At 37.2% G+C, this 15,676-nt stretch overlaps 1 protein-coding gene across 5 annotated transcripts in view; it reads left to right on the top strand.

The window, feature by feature from the left end:
- The window catches only part of PRRC1 (proline rich coiled-coil 1), a 33,133-nt gene extending 23,384 nt beyond the window's left edge, over positions 1-9,749 (top strand). For all 5 annotated transcript variants that reach the window (XM_072859775.1, XM_072859777.1, XM_072859776.1 and 2 more), the window contains exons 7-9: positions 740-843; positions 3,474-3,576; positions 8,175-9,749. In XM_072859775.1, coding sequence (XP_072715876.1) covers positions 740-843; positions 3,474-3,576; positions 8,175-8,384 — 417 coding nt within the window. In that variant the 3' untranslated portion in view covers positions 8,385-9,749. The remainder of the gene's footprint in view (positions 1-739; positions 844-3,473; positions 3,577-8,174) is intronic.
- Positions 9,750-15,676: the final 5,927 nt, after the last annotated feature.

The raw sequence follows: 15,676 nt of genomic DNA, 5'->3' as shown, positions 1-15,676 counted from the left end.
GAAAGCAACTATTTAGTAGTCTGTTTCTTAAATGTAAGCAAATAATTTACTTATTGAAGAGGAAATATTTTCTCCTAACTGCTGTGGCAGTGTTCACAGCTGAGTAAAGCCTATCCTCATAGCAATATATTAGCTGATACAATTTTAACTTGAGGTAAAGGAGGATAATGTCTATGTTCCTTTACCTGTTTAGCTACTGCAGTGTAGTAGTAGTAGTATTTCTATTACAACTTTAGAGTGATAACAGGTTTGTAGCAAATTATTCTTACATCTTAGTTGGATAGGTACCACAACAAAGAGACTCTCTCCCGTAGTCTTACAAAATTGGTCCAAAGCTCTTAAAGGATCTAAACCTGACAAATCTTAAGCTGCAAAAATGTCTGTGTGAGTAACAGAAATATATGCTGATGCTTTAACTAATAGTGAAGTTTGGCACAGTTACAGGTTAGGAATTCTTTGCATGCTAATCTAGGTCTTTTTCATGGAAAAATAGCAAACTAAAAATATTTATTTAGTTTAATCATAGTTTTTGTTACTGTTTGGGTTGCCATTATGGCTTTTCATGAGTTTTGGTTTTTGTTTTTCTAACGTTGAAATAAGAGTAATTTTTCAAAATCTCTCATATTTTCTGTTTAACCTGAAAAGTATGTTCTAGAGTTCTTTTTGCATTCATCTGCAGGCATTGTAGTGTATTGTGATTCAAAGAGAATGTTGTCTAACAGCTTATGTTACCATTTAGGGAGCCCAGGAAAGGATAGACAGCTTGCGTCGGACAGGAGTAATACATGAAAAACAGCCTGCTGTATCAGTAGAAAACTTCATTGAGGAATTGCTTCCTGACAAGTGAGAACTTTAAATATATTCCGGGGGGGTGGGGTGGAAAGGGGAATATTCTTTGTTGACTCAAAGGGGCCTGTAAAGAGTTGCTGGCAGTATCACTCTAAGCAGAAGAAAGGAGAGTGTCTTCAGTATTGCTTTGGCAGACTTCATTTTTATGATGATGTTCAGCTTTTTGTCCAGACATCTTGAGACTTTGATATACAAAATCCTTGTCAGGTTTTTCAAGATTTGCACTATGAAAACACAATGAAGTTATACTGAACTGACAAAATTAAGGAGCTGTAAAAGTTGGAATTTGGCTAGTAGTTTGCTCACTCTTGTATGCGCACTCTCTTCTCTCTCTCTGAAATTGTATTCGGTTCAGAAAGAATATTGGGAGATGCTGTGGCATTTACAGTAATATGATTTTATCAGAGAATATATTACCCATTTTTCTTTCACTGAGAATGTACTTACTACTTTTAATTTGCACTGCACAGACATAACAATGGTGTTTTCAAATACATTATTACTTGGTTTTGTAACATCCTTTTTGACAGACAGTTCTTGAAGTAGCTTTATAATTAATTTCCAAAACATTAAGGACAATGTCGTGTTTTTTGTAATGCAAACTTAAATAGTTTTTTTCTGATATTTGCATTTTTGTTCACGTGATGGGGTTTGATTTATTTTTTTTTATACGTACTCTGCTCTCGTTCTGTTTTTAAAGGTACATTTAGTATCCTTAGTAGAAGATGGATGGTGAATTTTCTGAAGTAAATAGACTTAGGAAGTGTTTCGATTTTTGTTTAGTATTTATTTCCATCTAGTCTGATTTAGATGTTTTATTGTATTTCCACAAAGGAGTAATTATGACAATGAGATCTGTTTCAAAATAATTGCTGTTTTCATCCTTTGAATTTACTCATTCCTAAATCTGAAAATGTTGCTTAAAGTACTCAAAATAAAAGAGCTCACCCAGGACCTGCAGTGTTACTGAAAGGAATGCTAGCTCTTCTGTCCACACATTACAGGTCCCAAGAACGTCTTGCTCTTCAATATTAGTTACAGTAGAAACAAAGAATAACTTAATGTGTGCTTTAATTTTTATTCAGTAGGCAACATGGAAAGCTTCCTTGCATGGTGTTACAAAAAACATTTGAACTACTTTTGGCCCTTGTTTTTTTCTGCGATGAAATGATAGGTCATGGTGCTAGTAATTGATTAATTATTATTCTGAAGGGAGCAGTGTGGTGTTACAGTTCTAATATGGGGAATGCAGTCAGTGTTTTGCTGATATTGTTTACCATATTTATGCATGCCTGAAGGAGTGGAGTTTCCAAGTAACCACCCACCAATACTAAGAGCTCTGCACCTAACACTTGACAGATCAGTCACTGCTCACAGCTAAACTTCTCAGTTGTCCATCAGATGGCTTAAGGACATTACTTTCCCTTCCAATTACATGTCCTGAATACTATTTTGCAGAAAAGGTTGCAGACTCTTTTATGTGTTTTACCCTTTAGACTGTAACTCCTTCATTAATTGGGAGCAAGTTATCTTTAACTGTGAAGCTTTCTCGGCAGTGGTTCATAGTTGCAAGTGAGGTAGTCCTCTGTCACAGAGCATTCCAGTGCTCTGGTCCCTGCTACAAAGATGATGCAAGTGAAGTACTTCTTCCTGTCTTGCTCCACTGAACTCTTAACATGAAGCTTATGTGGCCCAGCCAGTCATTTCTTAAAATTGGAGTCTTGCATTTCTTTTTATAACAACATCCTTGCTTTCCACACTTTAAAGAATAAAATACAATTTATATGTAGACATGTATATAATATATATGAAACAACAACTACAATAATATTTTCCTTTTTAAATCTTTTATGATTCTTGGCCTTGATTTTGTGTTTGTGCTTTCCCTGGAGTATGTTTCCTCCTGTGGCAACTCAACTGTAAAACTGTTAAAGGAATTGAATACAGGGAGGTAGTGAGGATGCATTGCCCTTGGTTTTATTTGGATCATGTCAGTGTTGTTAGTTTGTTGATAGGGAGAAATGATTTAATGTTTTTGCAAGCTAGATAGGGAGCTGTTTTGGGTACTGCTTCAGTAGCCTTGACTGTGTCTGCTACAGCAGGCACCATCTTTTCTGAAAGATGCAGAAGTGTTTCTCTGAATAAATCATTTAAATGATTGTTATAGGATTAGACATACCAAAAAATCTTCTGAATATAGAATATGAATGATAAATAGATTTTTTTTTTTTTAAATTGTTAGGGAAGGTTATCTTAATGAGAAACCTTCTTTCAAAGATTGAGTGAAAACTAGCATAATAAATATGGCCAAAATAATGTATCTGCACACGTGCCAACCCCACTGTCTTTCTTTGTTTCTTTGATCTGTAAGTTTTGGATATTTTATATATTTTTATGTATATTATGTATTTTATGTGAATACACATGCAGTATAATTTTATATATATAAAAACTGATATATGCAAATTTTACTTGAAAAATACTAGAACACTTTGACGAAACTCTATTACATTATTACTACATTTGTAGTAGAGTTTGTAAAATGGTCACAATTCAACTGCTAACATGTTGTTTTTCAACTGAGTGATACTCAGTGCTCTAAAGTAACTTGCATGTCATTGCAGGTGGTTTGACATTGGATGTCTGATTATTGAGGATCCAATTCATGGAATTCATTTGGAGGCTTTTACCCAAGCAACACCAGTGCCTTTGCAGTATGTTCAGCAGGTGAGTTTTCATTTCGTACCAATGTTGGATTAACAGTTGAGACATAAGACTTAAGTTTTAATTTAATTTATGATGTCAGTTCTTTCTGACCATTGCTCCACTTGAATGTTTTAATATATGAAATGAGGATTAAAAACTATTTTTGAATCATGTTTATGTATTACCTAAAAGTCTTTAGGCATTTGTGGCAAAGCAATTGTTGATAAAGAGTCTCATTCTGCAATACATGGCACTTGGAAGCACTAGCTTTACTTTTCTATTAATGAAGAAGAAATTAACCAAGAGGAAATATTAACCAAGAAGAAATTAACCACAAAGAAGTACTCCCTCAAAAAGGAAATATAACTTTAATGATTGAAATATTGTCATCAGTCTGGTTCAGTGACTCAAAATAAATTCACCCTCATGAATCTTTACATAGATAAAATAAAAATACTCATTCTTCCTCAGGTGCGGAAGGAGGTCTTTGCAGTTTAAGTAATGCACTAAGCAACTGCACCAAGAAAGTGCAGTAAGCGCTCTTATCCATCCAAATGCTCGGTTTTCTTTCCTTAACTTAGTTCACGTATGTATTGGAGTTTCATCTAATGCCAACAAAACTGTGTAACAGTGAAGTGTCTGGGTGCATACATGTACATGTGAGCAATTCAGTGAAGTAGCTTACGCTTCATTTAGGCACGAGTTTATAAATTGAGTTCTTACCACTCAATTTTTAATAAAGCTTATAAAGTCTCAGTATTTATATTGTTAATTACCAGCAAACAGACAGCATACTGTACTGATTAGTATTCAAAAAACTCATTCCTAATAAATAAATAAAGGATACCCCTTCTTCAGATCTGTGCTCGGACTTAATTCCACCATGAACATATAAACTCTCACCTACAAGGCAAGACTGGTCTCCTCTTCTGACTGTGCTATTCTGACAAGGATGTAGAATTTCTGAAATGGAAAGATTTAAATCTTGGAAGTATCATGGTTCATCCTATTGAAAATAATGCAGTACCGTGCAGTTCTTAAATATCACCAATAGAAGTTTTTAATGAGATTGTTTACATTTCTTTGGGCGTGCACTGGGAATCACTCCAAACTCTAGTTACTGCATGTTGCCTGACAGCAGATGTGAGTCATACATTAGTTAACTCTGGGCTGAAAATTCGTTTTAAATAAATGTTTCTCTGAAGAATTTCAAAACAAAACTGTTTGGGATTTGATCCTCAGGGAGTTGTTTTGAGAAAACAAATAGTAACTGTTTCATTTGTGGGATAGCTTTTAGTTCTTATTTTTCAGAGTTCTTACAACTATGAAAAGCTGATGAGTGGCAAAAGGAGAAATATTGCTCTGTCTCTCTGTGGTTTTCCAGAATGCTTTTCAAAAAGAGTGGAGAAAGACATGAAGCTACAGGAAAAAAATATTAATTAGGCGCAGATACAACTTCATTGACTAGATGATCTTTAAAGGTCCCTTCCAACCCAAACCATTCTATGATGCCATGAAAATAGGCACAGCAATGTGAAGTTACTACTGAAATAATTGTCACATTCTCTATGGAGCATTGATATGAACTAAACTTTTTTTAAACATAAAGCACAATAGGTATCTTTTAATTTTTGTTTTACAGACTATTCTCTATTTTGTCATTTAAAAACTATAGTTGATAGCTTAACTTTTTTCGTATTTTTTTCTCTAGGGTAAACATACTTTGTAACTTTGAAAAGTAGTGTTTACCTTGTAATAGCAGAAAACATTTTAACTTTTATGCAACCCATTTAGTGTATAGCTTGGTGTGTAGTACAGATTCAGTGGAACTGTAAGCCTTTAAACTTGAATTAGATTGAATTCTACTGTCCTGTTTAAAGAAAACTGTTCTTGTAGATACATCAACAGCAAAACATAGCTTTGTTTCATACGTTCAGAGTTAAATTTTTCCTGGTCTTGCTATTATGTATTTCAGTTAACTTATGCATAATGTGTGGTGGTGAATCACTGGGCTCTTGACTGTGTGTGTGCACCAGTTGTTACCTTTGTTCCCATTATGTCTCTTGTAGAATCAGAGTGGGTTTCTCTCAGGGGTGTGCAAGAAACATACGTTTGTATAAATCTAGTCCAATATCTTTAAGCAAAATCTAAAATACGACAGGAAAAAAAACATCAATTGTACAGTTGTATTTCAGACTAAGAACAGAGAAGAAATACATGTTGGACAGGCAATGTTATTTGCTATTCACAGTACAAAAGATTTAATAGAGGCAACATTAAAAGTAATTATGTTCCTCGAAATTCTTGCTAGCTATGTGTTTTATTGTTCTGTGTAATGGAAATAGTGGTAAAACTGTCTATATAGAATAGATACTCTTTTGTTAATGTCTTTACCAATGGCATAGAGTTTTCTGAGCCCATAATATAAGACTCACGGCTGTTCATAACTAAATATTGCTTGATTTGAGGAGGTAAAAAGGTGGATTTGATGGCTTATTTTGAGAACCTTTTTCTATTAAGAGACCAGGTGTCATCTTGTTTTTGCTGGGCCAGAAATTGCAACCATGATGGGAAACTACTGCAAGTTTTGTTTTATTTTATTTTATTTGAAGTTTACTGATTTTTAGCAGTAAAAATACCAAATAATTAATTTATGAAGTTATGTGCAATTGTGGATCATAATGGAGATATTATAATCAGATATTCAGTCCCTACTTGGAGCTAGGTGCACTCTTACTTACTTCTTACTGCCAATATGTTCTGACTAATAAGGAAAATTTCGTCTTCCTTTGCTTAAGAAATTTGCCTTTTACATACCTCTTGGTAATAACAAGTTATTTCGATATCGGAGCAGACTGCCTATTTTAACAAACTTATATATGCTGTTATTGTTGTTTTAGGAAGTTTTAGGAAGGCCAGCGTACACTAATGAACTTTAAGCTGCTGTACATGCACTGGAAACAGACAAACTCGAATATTTGTCAAAATAAAATCTGTATGAAGAATTGGGCCCAATGTGCAATGCTATGAAGAACTGAGTAATGCTAAGAACAGTCTTACTGAGGCTAAAAGTCTTCTACCCTTCATTGTATGTGACAGTGGCCAGACATGGTTGCCTAGGATAAGCATCAGACCAGATAAATGCAGTGATGCTTCCCCCAAAAAAGATGTTTCCTTTCTGCTTCCAACTTCAGGGAATTACATTATTTATAGAGTTGAAGAATCATAGAATATTTTTGGTAGGAAGGACTTTAAAGGTCATCTAGTCCAACCTCCCTGCAATGAGCAGGGACATCTTCAACTAGATCAGGTTGAAGCTCAGAGCCCCATCCAACCTGACCTTGAATGTTTCCAGGGATGGGGCATCTACCACCTCCCTGGGCAGCCTGTTCCAGTGTTTCACCACCCTCATCATAAAAAATGTCTTCCTTATAGCTAGTCTGAGTCTATCCTCTTTTAGTTTAAAACCATTACCCCTTGTCCTATCACTACAGGCCATGCTAAAAAGTTTGTCCTCATCTTTCTTATAAGCCCCCTCTAAGTTTTGAAAGGCCACAATAAGGTCTCCCCGGAGCCTTCACTTCTCCAGGCTGAATAACCTCAATTCCCTCAGCCTGTCCTCGTAGCAGAGGTGTTCCACCCCTCTCATCATTTATGTGGCCCTCCTCTGGACCCGCTCCAACAGCTCCCTGTCCTTCTTGTGCTGAGGGCTCCAGAGCTGGACACAGTACGCCAGGTGAGGTCTCACCAGAGCAGAGTGGAGGGGCAGAATCACCTCCCTCGACCTGCTGGCCACGCTTCTTTTGATGCAGCCCAGGATACAGTTGGCTTTCTGGACTGTGAGTGCACGCTGTCAGCTCATGTTGACCTCTTCATCCACCAGTACCACCAAGTCCTCCGCAGGGCTTCTCTCAATCCCTTCATCCCCCGTCCTGTATTGATACTGGAGGTTGCCCTGACCCAGGTGCAGGACCTTACACTTGGCCTTGTTGAACCTTGTGAGGTTCACACAGGCCCACTTCTCCAGCTTCTCCAGGTCCCTCTGGATGGCATCCTGTCCCTCAGGTGTGTCAGCTGAACCACTCAGCTTGGTGTCATCTGCAAACTTGCTGAGGGTGCACTCAATCCCACCGTCTAATGTAATCTAATCCCTCTGATCTCATGCAAATAGCTCAGTCCTCCATTTCTGTGACGTTCAGCTTTCTTCTTGTATTTGGCTACTTGCCTGCTTCAGAGGGATATTTTAACCGTTTTTAAAAACTTTGGAGGGTAAGAGTCATTGTATAAATATGTATCTTTATTGATTCCATCTGTTAGCTACTTTAAAAGAGAAAACTACTTCCTGGTAATGGCAGAATGTCTTTACTCTCTTAAGCATCTTATTTTAGTTTTATACTGTTCGGATGTCATTTCTATCATGATATATAGAAATCCAAAATGTATAATTGGCTAGGCAAATTATGGGGCAGTCTGAAATTTGGATTCCAATACCCTTTAATTTGCCATGTAGTCCTATTGATATAAGAATGATTACTTATGAAAGTTGGTAATGGTGAAGATAGAAACAAAACTACTTATTTCAAACTCTTTCAATAATCACTTCTCAAAATGTTACACAGGCTAAGAGTCTCACTCCTCAGGACTACAGTCTGAGATGGTCAGGCCTGTTGGTGACCGTGGGCGAAGTGCTTGAGAAGAGCATACTGAACGTCAACAGGACTGATTGGCACATGGTGTTCACTGGCATGTCCCGTCGACAGATGATCTACAGTGCAGCTAAGGCTCTAGCAGGAATGTACAAACAACACTTACCACCCAGGACCGATTGAAAGAAGGCTGATCCGTGACACTAAAGAATACTGGTTTTGATTCTAGAATTGAAGTGAAAGCTACATATTCTGATTCTCAGTGGATACAAGATACACAGATAAACAGATTTGTAATCTTAACTGTAAACTGTATTTTACTTTTTAAGAAGTGAAGGTAATTTCCAGTAGTGGAAATGGGCAATTGCAATTTTTAACTACTATATGATTTCCAATATGATTCACAAAACAGGAAATCAGAACAAACATATATTTATAACTGGGACAAATAGCATTACAGTTTGTAAAGTTGAATGTGCTATTATTTGACACCTTACTAGGCATTTGCTGAGATATTATAGTTAGTATACTTTTTTAAAGAAGGGGATCATTGTTTGGCTATTTCTATTATATTAGTAATATAAACACGTTGACAGCATAACATGTATGTTATATATGCATTTCAATCCAGAGAGACTACCGTCTGTATTAGATGTTTTCTTGGGACCTGTGCTTAGGTGGTACTTAACACCTCATAGGTTTGGTGTCTATATGTAAGTTCTCAGGAGTGATGTTGAGTAGTTTTTACAATACATAACAGGGAGCTGCTGAAGAAGAGCACAAATCCATGCCCCATTAGTTGAAGTCATTGCTAAACAATTTTGAAATCTCATTTTCCATGCTGCATCTTTTTTCTTTTTATGTTAACAATAATGAAATTCATGTCCAATTAAAACACTAGACAAATTTCAGGTTGCTTCAGTGGGTACCTGTGGTACCCACTGATCAGGTACCACATACACATGAAATTATCTCAGTGGTTTCAACAACATAATTTACTCCAATGCTTACAAACTTCATATTTCATATGGAATTATGTAATTTCTTCTATCAAGTTATGGTTGTCAGCAATTTTATTTGGAAAATGGTGAGATGTGTATCGCTTGCTTTGCTATCCTGGGTTTTTTAAACATTTTTAAGTCTTAAATGCCTTCTTGATGTCATGAGCTCACTGTTTCTCATATAAGTCTTCAGTGGTGTCTGATTTTTTTCATGGCTATAAATGTCCTCTATCCATGCTTACACAATCTTAAATCTTTATTTAGAAATACGGAAGTAATTGTGAAGAAAATATTTTGGTAATAATAGTTTTTTTAAGAAACGAAGAATAAACAAATACTTTTTGTTTGCCTTAAGCAGTTTTTCAGCTTATTGCTCTGCCTTTACCTTTCTTAGATGCTTTCAAAGGACATTTTTATATACAATATACTGTTAAGCCAGCTCATATTTGTATGCAGTGAAAGCCTGTCTATTTCCAAGTAATATATTTTGCCTTAATTGGCTTACTCTGTAAATTAGTTGAATAAATGTTTTTCCTAGAGGATTGTATCTATTTTAAAGATTTATTTTTTAAGATAGCTGATGAACATCTGTTTATTGAAATTATATTTACATGGTGAAGTTACAAATTTGGCACATACTTCAATGCCTATCTTCTCTGAAAAAAACCCAAAACGAACAGAACCTGACTCTTGAGGTCTCTTGTTGGGAGCACTTCTTTGTATCATAAACTAAAAGGATGATACAGGGACTCCTGCTTGTCAATGTTCAGTAAAGGCATCTTTGCTTTTATTGTAATGTCAGTTTACATTGTGTAATATGTTGAATGCTGCTCTTTTATCGCCTCCTTACAGCATCCTCCATGATGCAAAGGAAGAGGACATGAAATCATCAGTAGCTTTATGTGCCCTGGCATGAGTTAAAATTAAAACTGAAGAGGAATTTCCATTTTCTTTTTCCTGGCCCTGGCCTTCACTGTTTTTCAGAGGTCATAAAGAGTGGAGGCAGAAGGCAGCTTCTTATTTTGTAGCACCTGGTTCATTGTGGTGACATTGGCCCAGCATTCCAGCTATCTTATGAGGCTGCTAATGTGGCATACTCCAAGGCACCCTAGCCTGCCTTAGAGAATTTTTAAGTCTCTATTCTCCTGTAAAAGTTTGCTTTCTTTATGTGAAAATGAGAGCAACTGCCTGCTCTGTGTACTTCCTCCGTGTGTTTGGGTGCTGGGATATGACGTGGTGAAGTGAAGTGGTCTTTTTCCATTCAAAATCTCTGGCTCGATGAAGGTCTTTTGATGTAGTTTTGACTGCTCATCCAGGAATTCCAAAATGGCTCAACTAGGTAACTTCCGATTAGTTCCCTCCCTTTACTGAGCATTGCTTGCTTATGTATAAAAAAACCATCCTCACATAAAAGCTCAGCTTCTTCCCTGAGAGGCCAAGGAAAGGAAAAATGTCTGCAGTATGCTCTGGAAAGCTAATAAAATTTGAAATTACTTCCTATCTGAGTGAAGACCCTTTTCAGGGTCTGAGTTGCAGTTGGCACGGATGAATTCTGGAGCAATTTAAGATAACAGCTTTTTACCATCTGCTGGGTCATGTTGTGGGCAGTAAGAGGAGAGGAAGCTCAACAGGTAGGACACTGACATCCTGTGTTAAATTTATAGTGAAATCAACTTAGAAAAGCAGATTTTGGAACACATTTGGACATGTAAAGACAATTCTCAACTGCCAGTCATCACTGTAGATACAGCTGCAGAAGCCATTTCTGCTGCTTTGTGAATGGGTAAGTTCGCTCAAATATGAGTGTCATAAAAGATCAGTAAAGCTCCTATATTTGAAGATGAAGGATATTGAGGATTGCTGAAAATAATCCCGGTGATACGTCTAGAAGGAAGGGAGACTAGCTATATTAAGTGCTGTGTTTTATTTCCCCATTTGGAATTGCTGTTCTAGTTGTTTTGTTTACTGTATCTTTTGTAGCAAGCAGTACTGAAAGCAATTTTTCCATTACCATGGGCTTGTTCAGTACTCTGATGATGTTTTGGAGGTATTTGCCTCGGCAAGAAAATACCCATTGATAAATAACATTGTAAAAAGAACATAATTTGGCCTGACCCGCTTCTATTGTAGCTCCTGCCTTGCTGCAGTGTGAAAGCACCGTAATCGGCAGGGAGCAGAAGGCCAGGCTGCGAGAGATGGTCTGCATCTGTAGGTAAGCCAAAACGCAGTAATAACTGTATGCTCAGCTGTGGAGTTGGTGGCACTGATGGTTGTTGCTGCACATCTTTATAATGATACTGTAATTTCATTCACTGCTGGCAAGTGGTCAGTTCGGATCCTTGGGGCTGGAATGTGACAGATGATTGCACCAGTGCTTCTCAGCATTGCCTAATCACTATTTCATGACTCTGACAAAGATGTCCTGATTAAAACCCTCTACATGCCTGCATGTATGCCAAAATATATATTTGTCCTTTGTACTACCATTTTTAAAGAGTGTTTCAGATAGATGCAGCCAAATTCTTCCAGTTTGCATTGAATTGAAGCAGATGTACATGATCTTTGAACGGAGGCAGAGTCTTTAAAGCAGTCTTGCTGCGTCTGTGCAGCCCCTCTCATGCTAAGTGTTTAAATGAACTGCTTTGTACACGTTAAGGTAGTGACTCTTTAAGTCACTTGTGCATTGCACAATGGCAGGATTTTTAGTTGCTATGGAAAGTAGTATTTAGCAGACCTGTGATAAATTCAGGTTGAACTTAAGATCTGTATAGGCTAATAGATGGATCAGTCTTCAGAAAAATCAGCGCAAGGATTTTATATATAGGAAGAATATTGAATTTTTATTCTGAGGCTGAAAAATAGTTTCAGGATTTAATGAAGTTGTTTAAAGAAATGAGAGCACCTGCTGGCGAGTGTTAAAGGCTCTGAAATTCCTTTATTATGTCTATGTGATGCCAGCTCTAGGAGTCAGTTAAAGAATTTTTGTTTGTTTCTGCAAGTGAGATTTTAGTAGGTCAGAGAGAAGCTAAAGATATTTTTCCAGCTTTTTTATTCTAATTGGTTTTCTTGAAGGGAAAAAACCTGCTATGTCAACAGCCATCCTGTTAAAAAAGACATTCTGTGTCACACATACTTTCTGTGACAAGTTACTCCTAATGGCCACTATCGAGCTTTCCCATTTGTAGTAGGAGTTTGGGGCAGTTTTTATTATCGGTGGGCTTAAGAAATTCTAATTTATTTTTTTTTAATAAATGTACTCTGCCCCTTTGGTCCAACTTCACAACAAGTAACCCCCCACAAGAGGATAATGTTTAAAGAAACTAAGCAGAAAATGTAAAAGGATGGCTCAGCTAAGGAGTATCCCCACAAATATGCCCATGCAGTGATGAGGCTGAAAACTTTAATGGGCTGAGAGGTTCCCAGGAGCAGAATGAATGAATTGTGAAAGTTGGACCTGACTGTGTGACTGGAAAGCTGGGAGGCCAGAACTGAGAAAGGAAGTTTATCAGAGGCTTGCTGCAAGCACTCAGTTTGCATGCCTGTCTGGTTCAAAAATGAGTGTTTAGGAGAGAGTGAAATACTTAGACTTAGTTTTATCTCTTTTTCCCAGTATTCTGGTCCCATATTTAGTATATCCGTTCTGTAAAAAAAAAGGATACTCCGTATTTTTTGAAATACCTGTAGCCTGCTTAAAAGTTATCCAACAGAGGTCCAAGCTGAAAGCTTTGTGAAAAGAAGCCAGATACTTGTCTAAGTAGTAATATCCTCAAAAAGAGGAAGAAGTGCCTGCCATTACAGGTGTACCTGTGAAACAAAGTGTGGATCAGGTGGCAGCAGAGATGAGCTTACATATGCTAATTTTATTCTAGTTAGTGCATATGACAACAGAAGGGAAAACACACAGGGATGTATTTGGGCTCTGGATTCCTTTGGACTGGTTGATACTCTGCAATGAAACCCTTGGCACTGCTTTTTCAAAAAAGCACTTGCTAATTGTGTCAAGGTACAGGTGGCAAGAGTGTGGCTATGTGTCCTGCATTTCCATCTTTATCTTACGGTTACAGTGCCCTGCCCTAAGAATATACAATACAGAATAGCAAAGGTTAAAATTAGATGTATGCTGCAAATAGATGCCAGGGTCAAATTCAGTCCTGTTGCAGTTGATTTGATTTCACTGAAGATACAGCAGCCATAAATAAGAGCAAATAACTGTTACTGATTCTTTTCAACTCCTTAATGTGTTTAAGTACCTTGTAGAGCGAAGACACTGGCATGCTCTCTCTGTAAGATTAGATAGATGAATTTTAGGCATGATTTCACAAATGAGGATTTTGAAGGAGAGTGTGACTGGCTTATCAGTAGAGAAGGGCTGGAAATTCAAGTGTGCAAAAACTGCTTTGCTCAGACAAAACTTTTTCTGGACTTCATTGCACAGAATCAGTAGTCTGAACAGCTTTTTGCCTTAGAAAGTGTATAGTTATCCCAGCTCTTATGCTGTGGCCTTAGTCAGACATTGATTTTACAAGCAGGTGTAGTGGCTTAGGGTGTTTACAGCTCTGTTGGTGGAGGTTTCTGCCCCTGCAGATTTCCTAGCAGAATAAGCTCTCTCTACTCATGATCAGCTGAAGTTACCTGGGACTGCTCTCACACTGTTTTGGCTGCAGCTAGGCTGAGTTGAAAAGTTACTGCTCTGGGCCTGGGCTCAGTTTTTTCATCACAGCACCATTCAGAATGGCACAGTTCTGTTAGAAAAATCTTGGTTATAAAATTCCCCACATTTGTTGAAACTAATCTGATAACTTCCAACCAGCTGCCCCTCCCAAGATTTGCCATAAACATCTGTGAAGGAAGATGGGGCATGTGGGGCCTGCTGAAACAGCAAATATAGTTTGGTGGAACATCCTGATCCAAAATCAGAAACAAAACAACCTCGATGACTGCTCATATACGTTCCAGAATGTTCTCCTTTAACAAAAGGTTTTTAGAAATGCCTTCCAATGCCAGTCTTCTTTTTGAGACACCTGCTCTGTTTGGGCAAGAGAGTGAGCAATGGCAGAAGAGGGTGAAGAAAAGAACGAAGTGTGAAAGGATGCTAAAACAATCAGGAGAGTACCAGAGAAGTAGGACTGTCTAGTGAGGAATGGAGGAGAAGGCACAGCAGCTTAATTAGCTTAATTTTAATTAGCTTAATTTTATTTAGTGCTGTGGATGCAGGAGATGGTAGAGGGTAGTTGAGAAATCAGATGGGAATATGGTATAATTGCCAAATACTTCTAAAGAATAACTTGGGTGTGTCTGCTACTGCTGATTTTGGCCAGCTTTAGCAGAGCACCAACACATACATACAAGTCTTGCAGTAGAAAGGTTTAGCATAATTGTGATTCAGTATCTGTGTTTAATGAAGCTTACAGGTTGCCTTTGATGTTTAACCTTGCGTGCAGCATAGGGTAGATTTTTCACTGAGTCTTTTTCAAGTGGGAGGTTTTTGAAGAACTTCTATAAGTATAAACCTGTGAAAATGAGAATTTCAGTAAAAATTCTGAAGGATATTTGTAAAAGTAGCCTTTTTTTTTCATAACAGTATGATGTGATGTAGACTTTGCAGATGGAAAATAAGAGTTTACCACTGAACAGTATTCACTGTGAAAGGTAGAACTCTGTGGGTCAAGTTTACAATTACATTTAATAATCTTTGACCAAGCAAATTTGAAAAAAAAAAAAAAGCCTTTCTTCTTTTCCTACTGTTAACAGACACTGGAATGAGTAGCAAATGAGAACATTCTGTATCCCATCAAAAGTTGTTAACAGACTTGAAAACCAGAATAAAAATAGCTTCAAACTTGGTTAATTTTCCGATATGGATTTTAACTTCAACAATTAAGTCTGGCTGTAATCTATCAAGAACTCACATTTTGAAATCCTGAATCTCGGAGCCATCTGGCTTTGACTTTATGGCTCTGTTCCAGCCATAGTTATACAATTAAGGAAAAACTATTCGCATAAAAGTAATGGTGTATAGAGCTACAGTTGCTAAAAGAAAAAATGCCAATTGGTTTGATTTATCGTCTCATTGTGCAGCATTCTGTCAAAGCTTTGGATATTCCAGCTAGTTGACTTTGTAAAACAGCCAGACTATGACCTGGCAATTAAATTGTGAATACACAGTGCTGCAGAGGAATAACAGATCCAAAACCACTCAACTGCTGCTTCTGAGCTAACGCAGTGATTTTTCATACACTGGAGTCAAAGTAGATGTAGCTTCAAAAAGGTGACAGGCAAATTTGAAATATTTGGTGTTGAGAAAGTGATTTCCAGCTATCTTTGCATTCTACAAGTGTGAGTGAACGTAGCCATGGGCTTCCCAGTAAAAGAGGGAAGTACCTCATATAGTAGAGGAGAGAACAGATGAGTTGGGTTTCCAAGGTTATGTTAGCTTTCATTAATACAAAATTGCATGGAATTCTGTGTTATGTC

This window comes from Ciconia boyciana, chromosome 4 (genome assembly GCF_034638445.1).
Source record: "Ciconia boyciana chromosome 4, ASM3463844v1, whole genome shotgun sequence".
Lineage (NCBI taxonomy): Eukaryota > Metazoa > Chordata > Aves > Ciconiiformes > Ciconiidae > Ciconia > Ciconia boyciana.
Note: the sequence above shows the minus strand (reverse complement) of the source record. Positions and strands in the feature narration are given on the sequence as shown.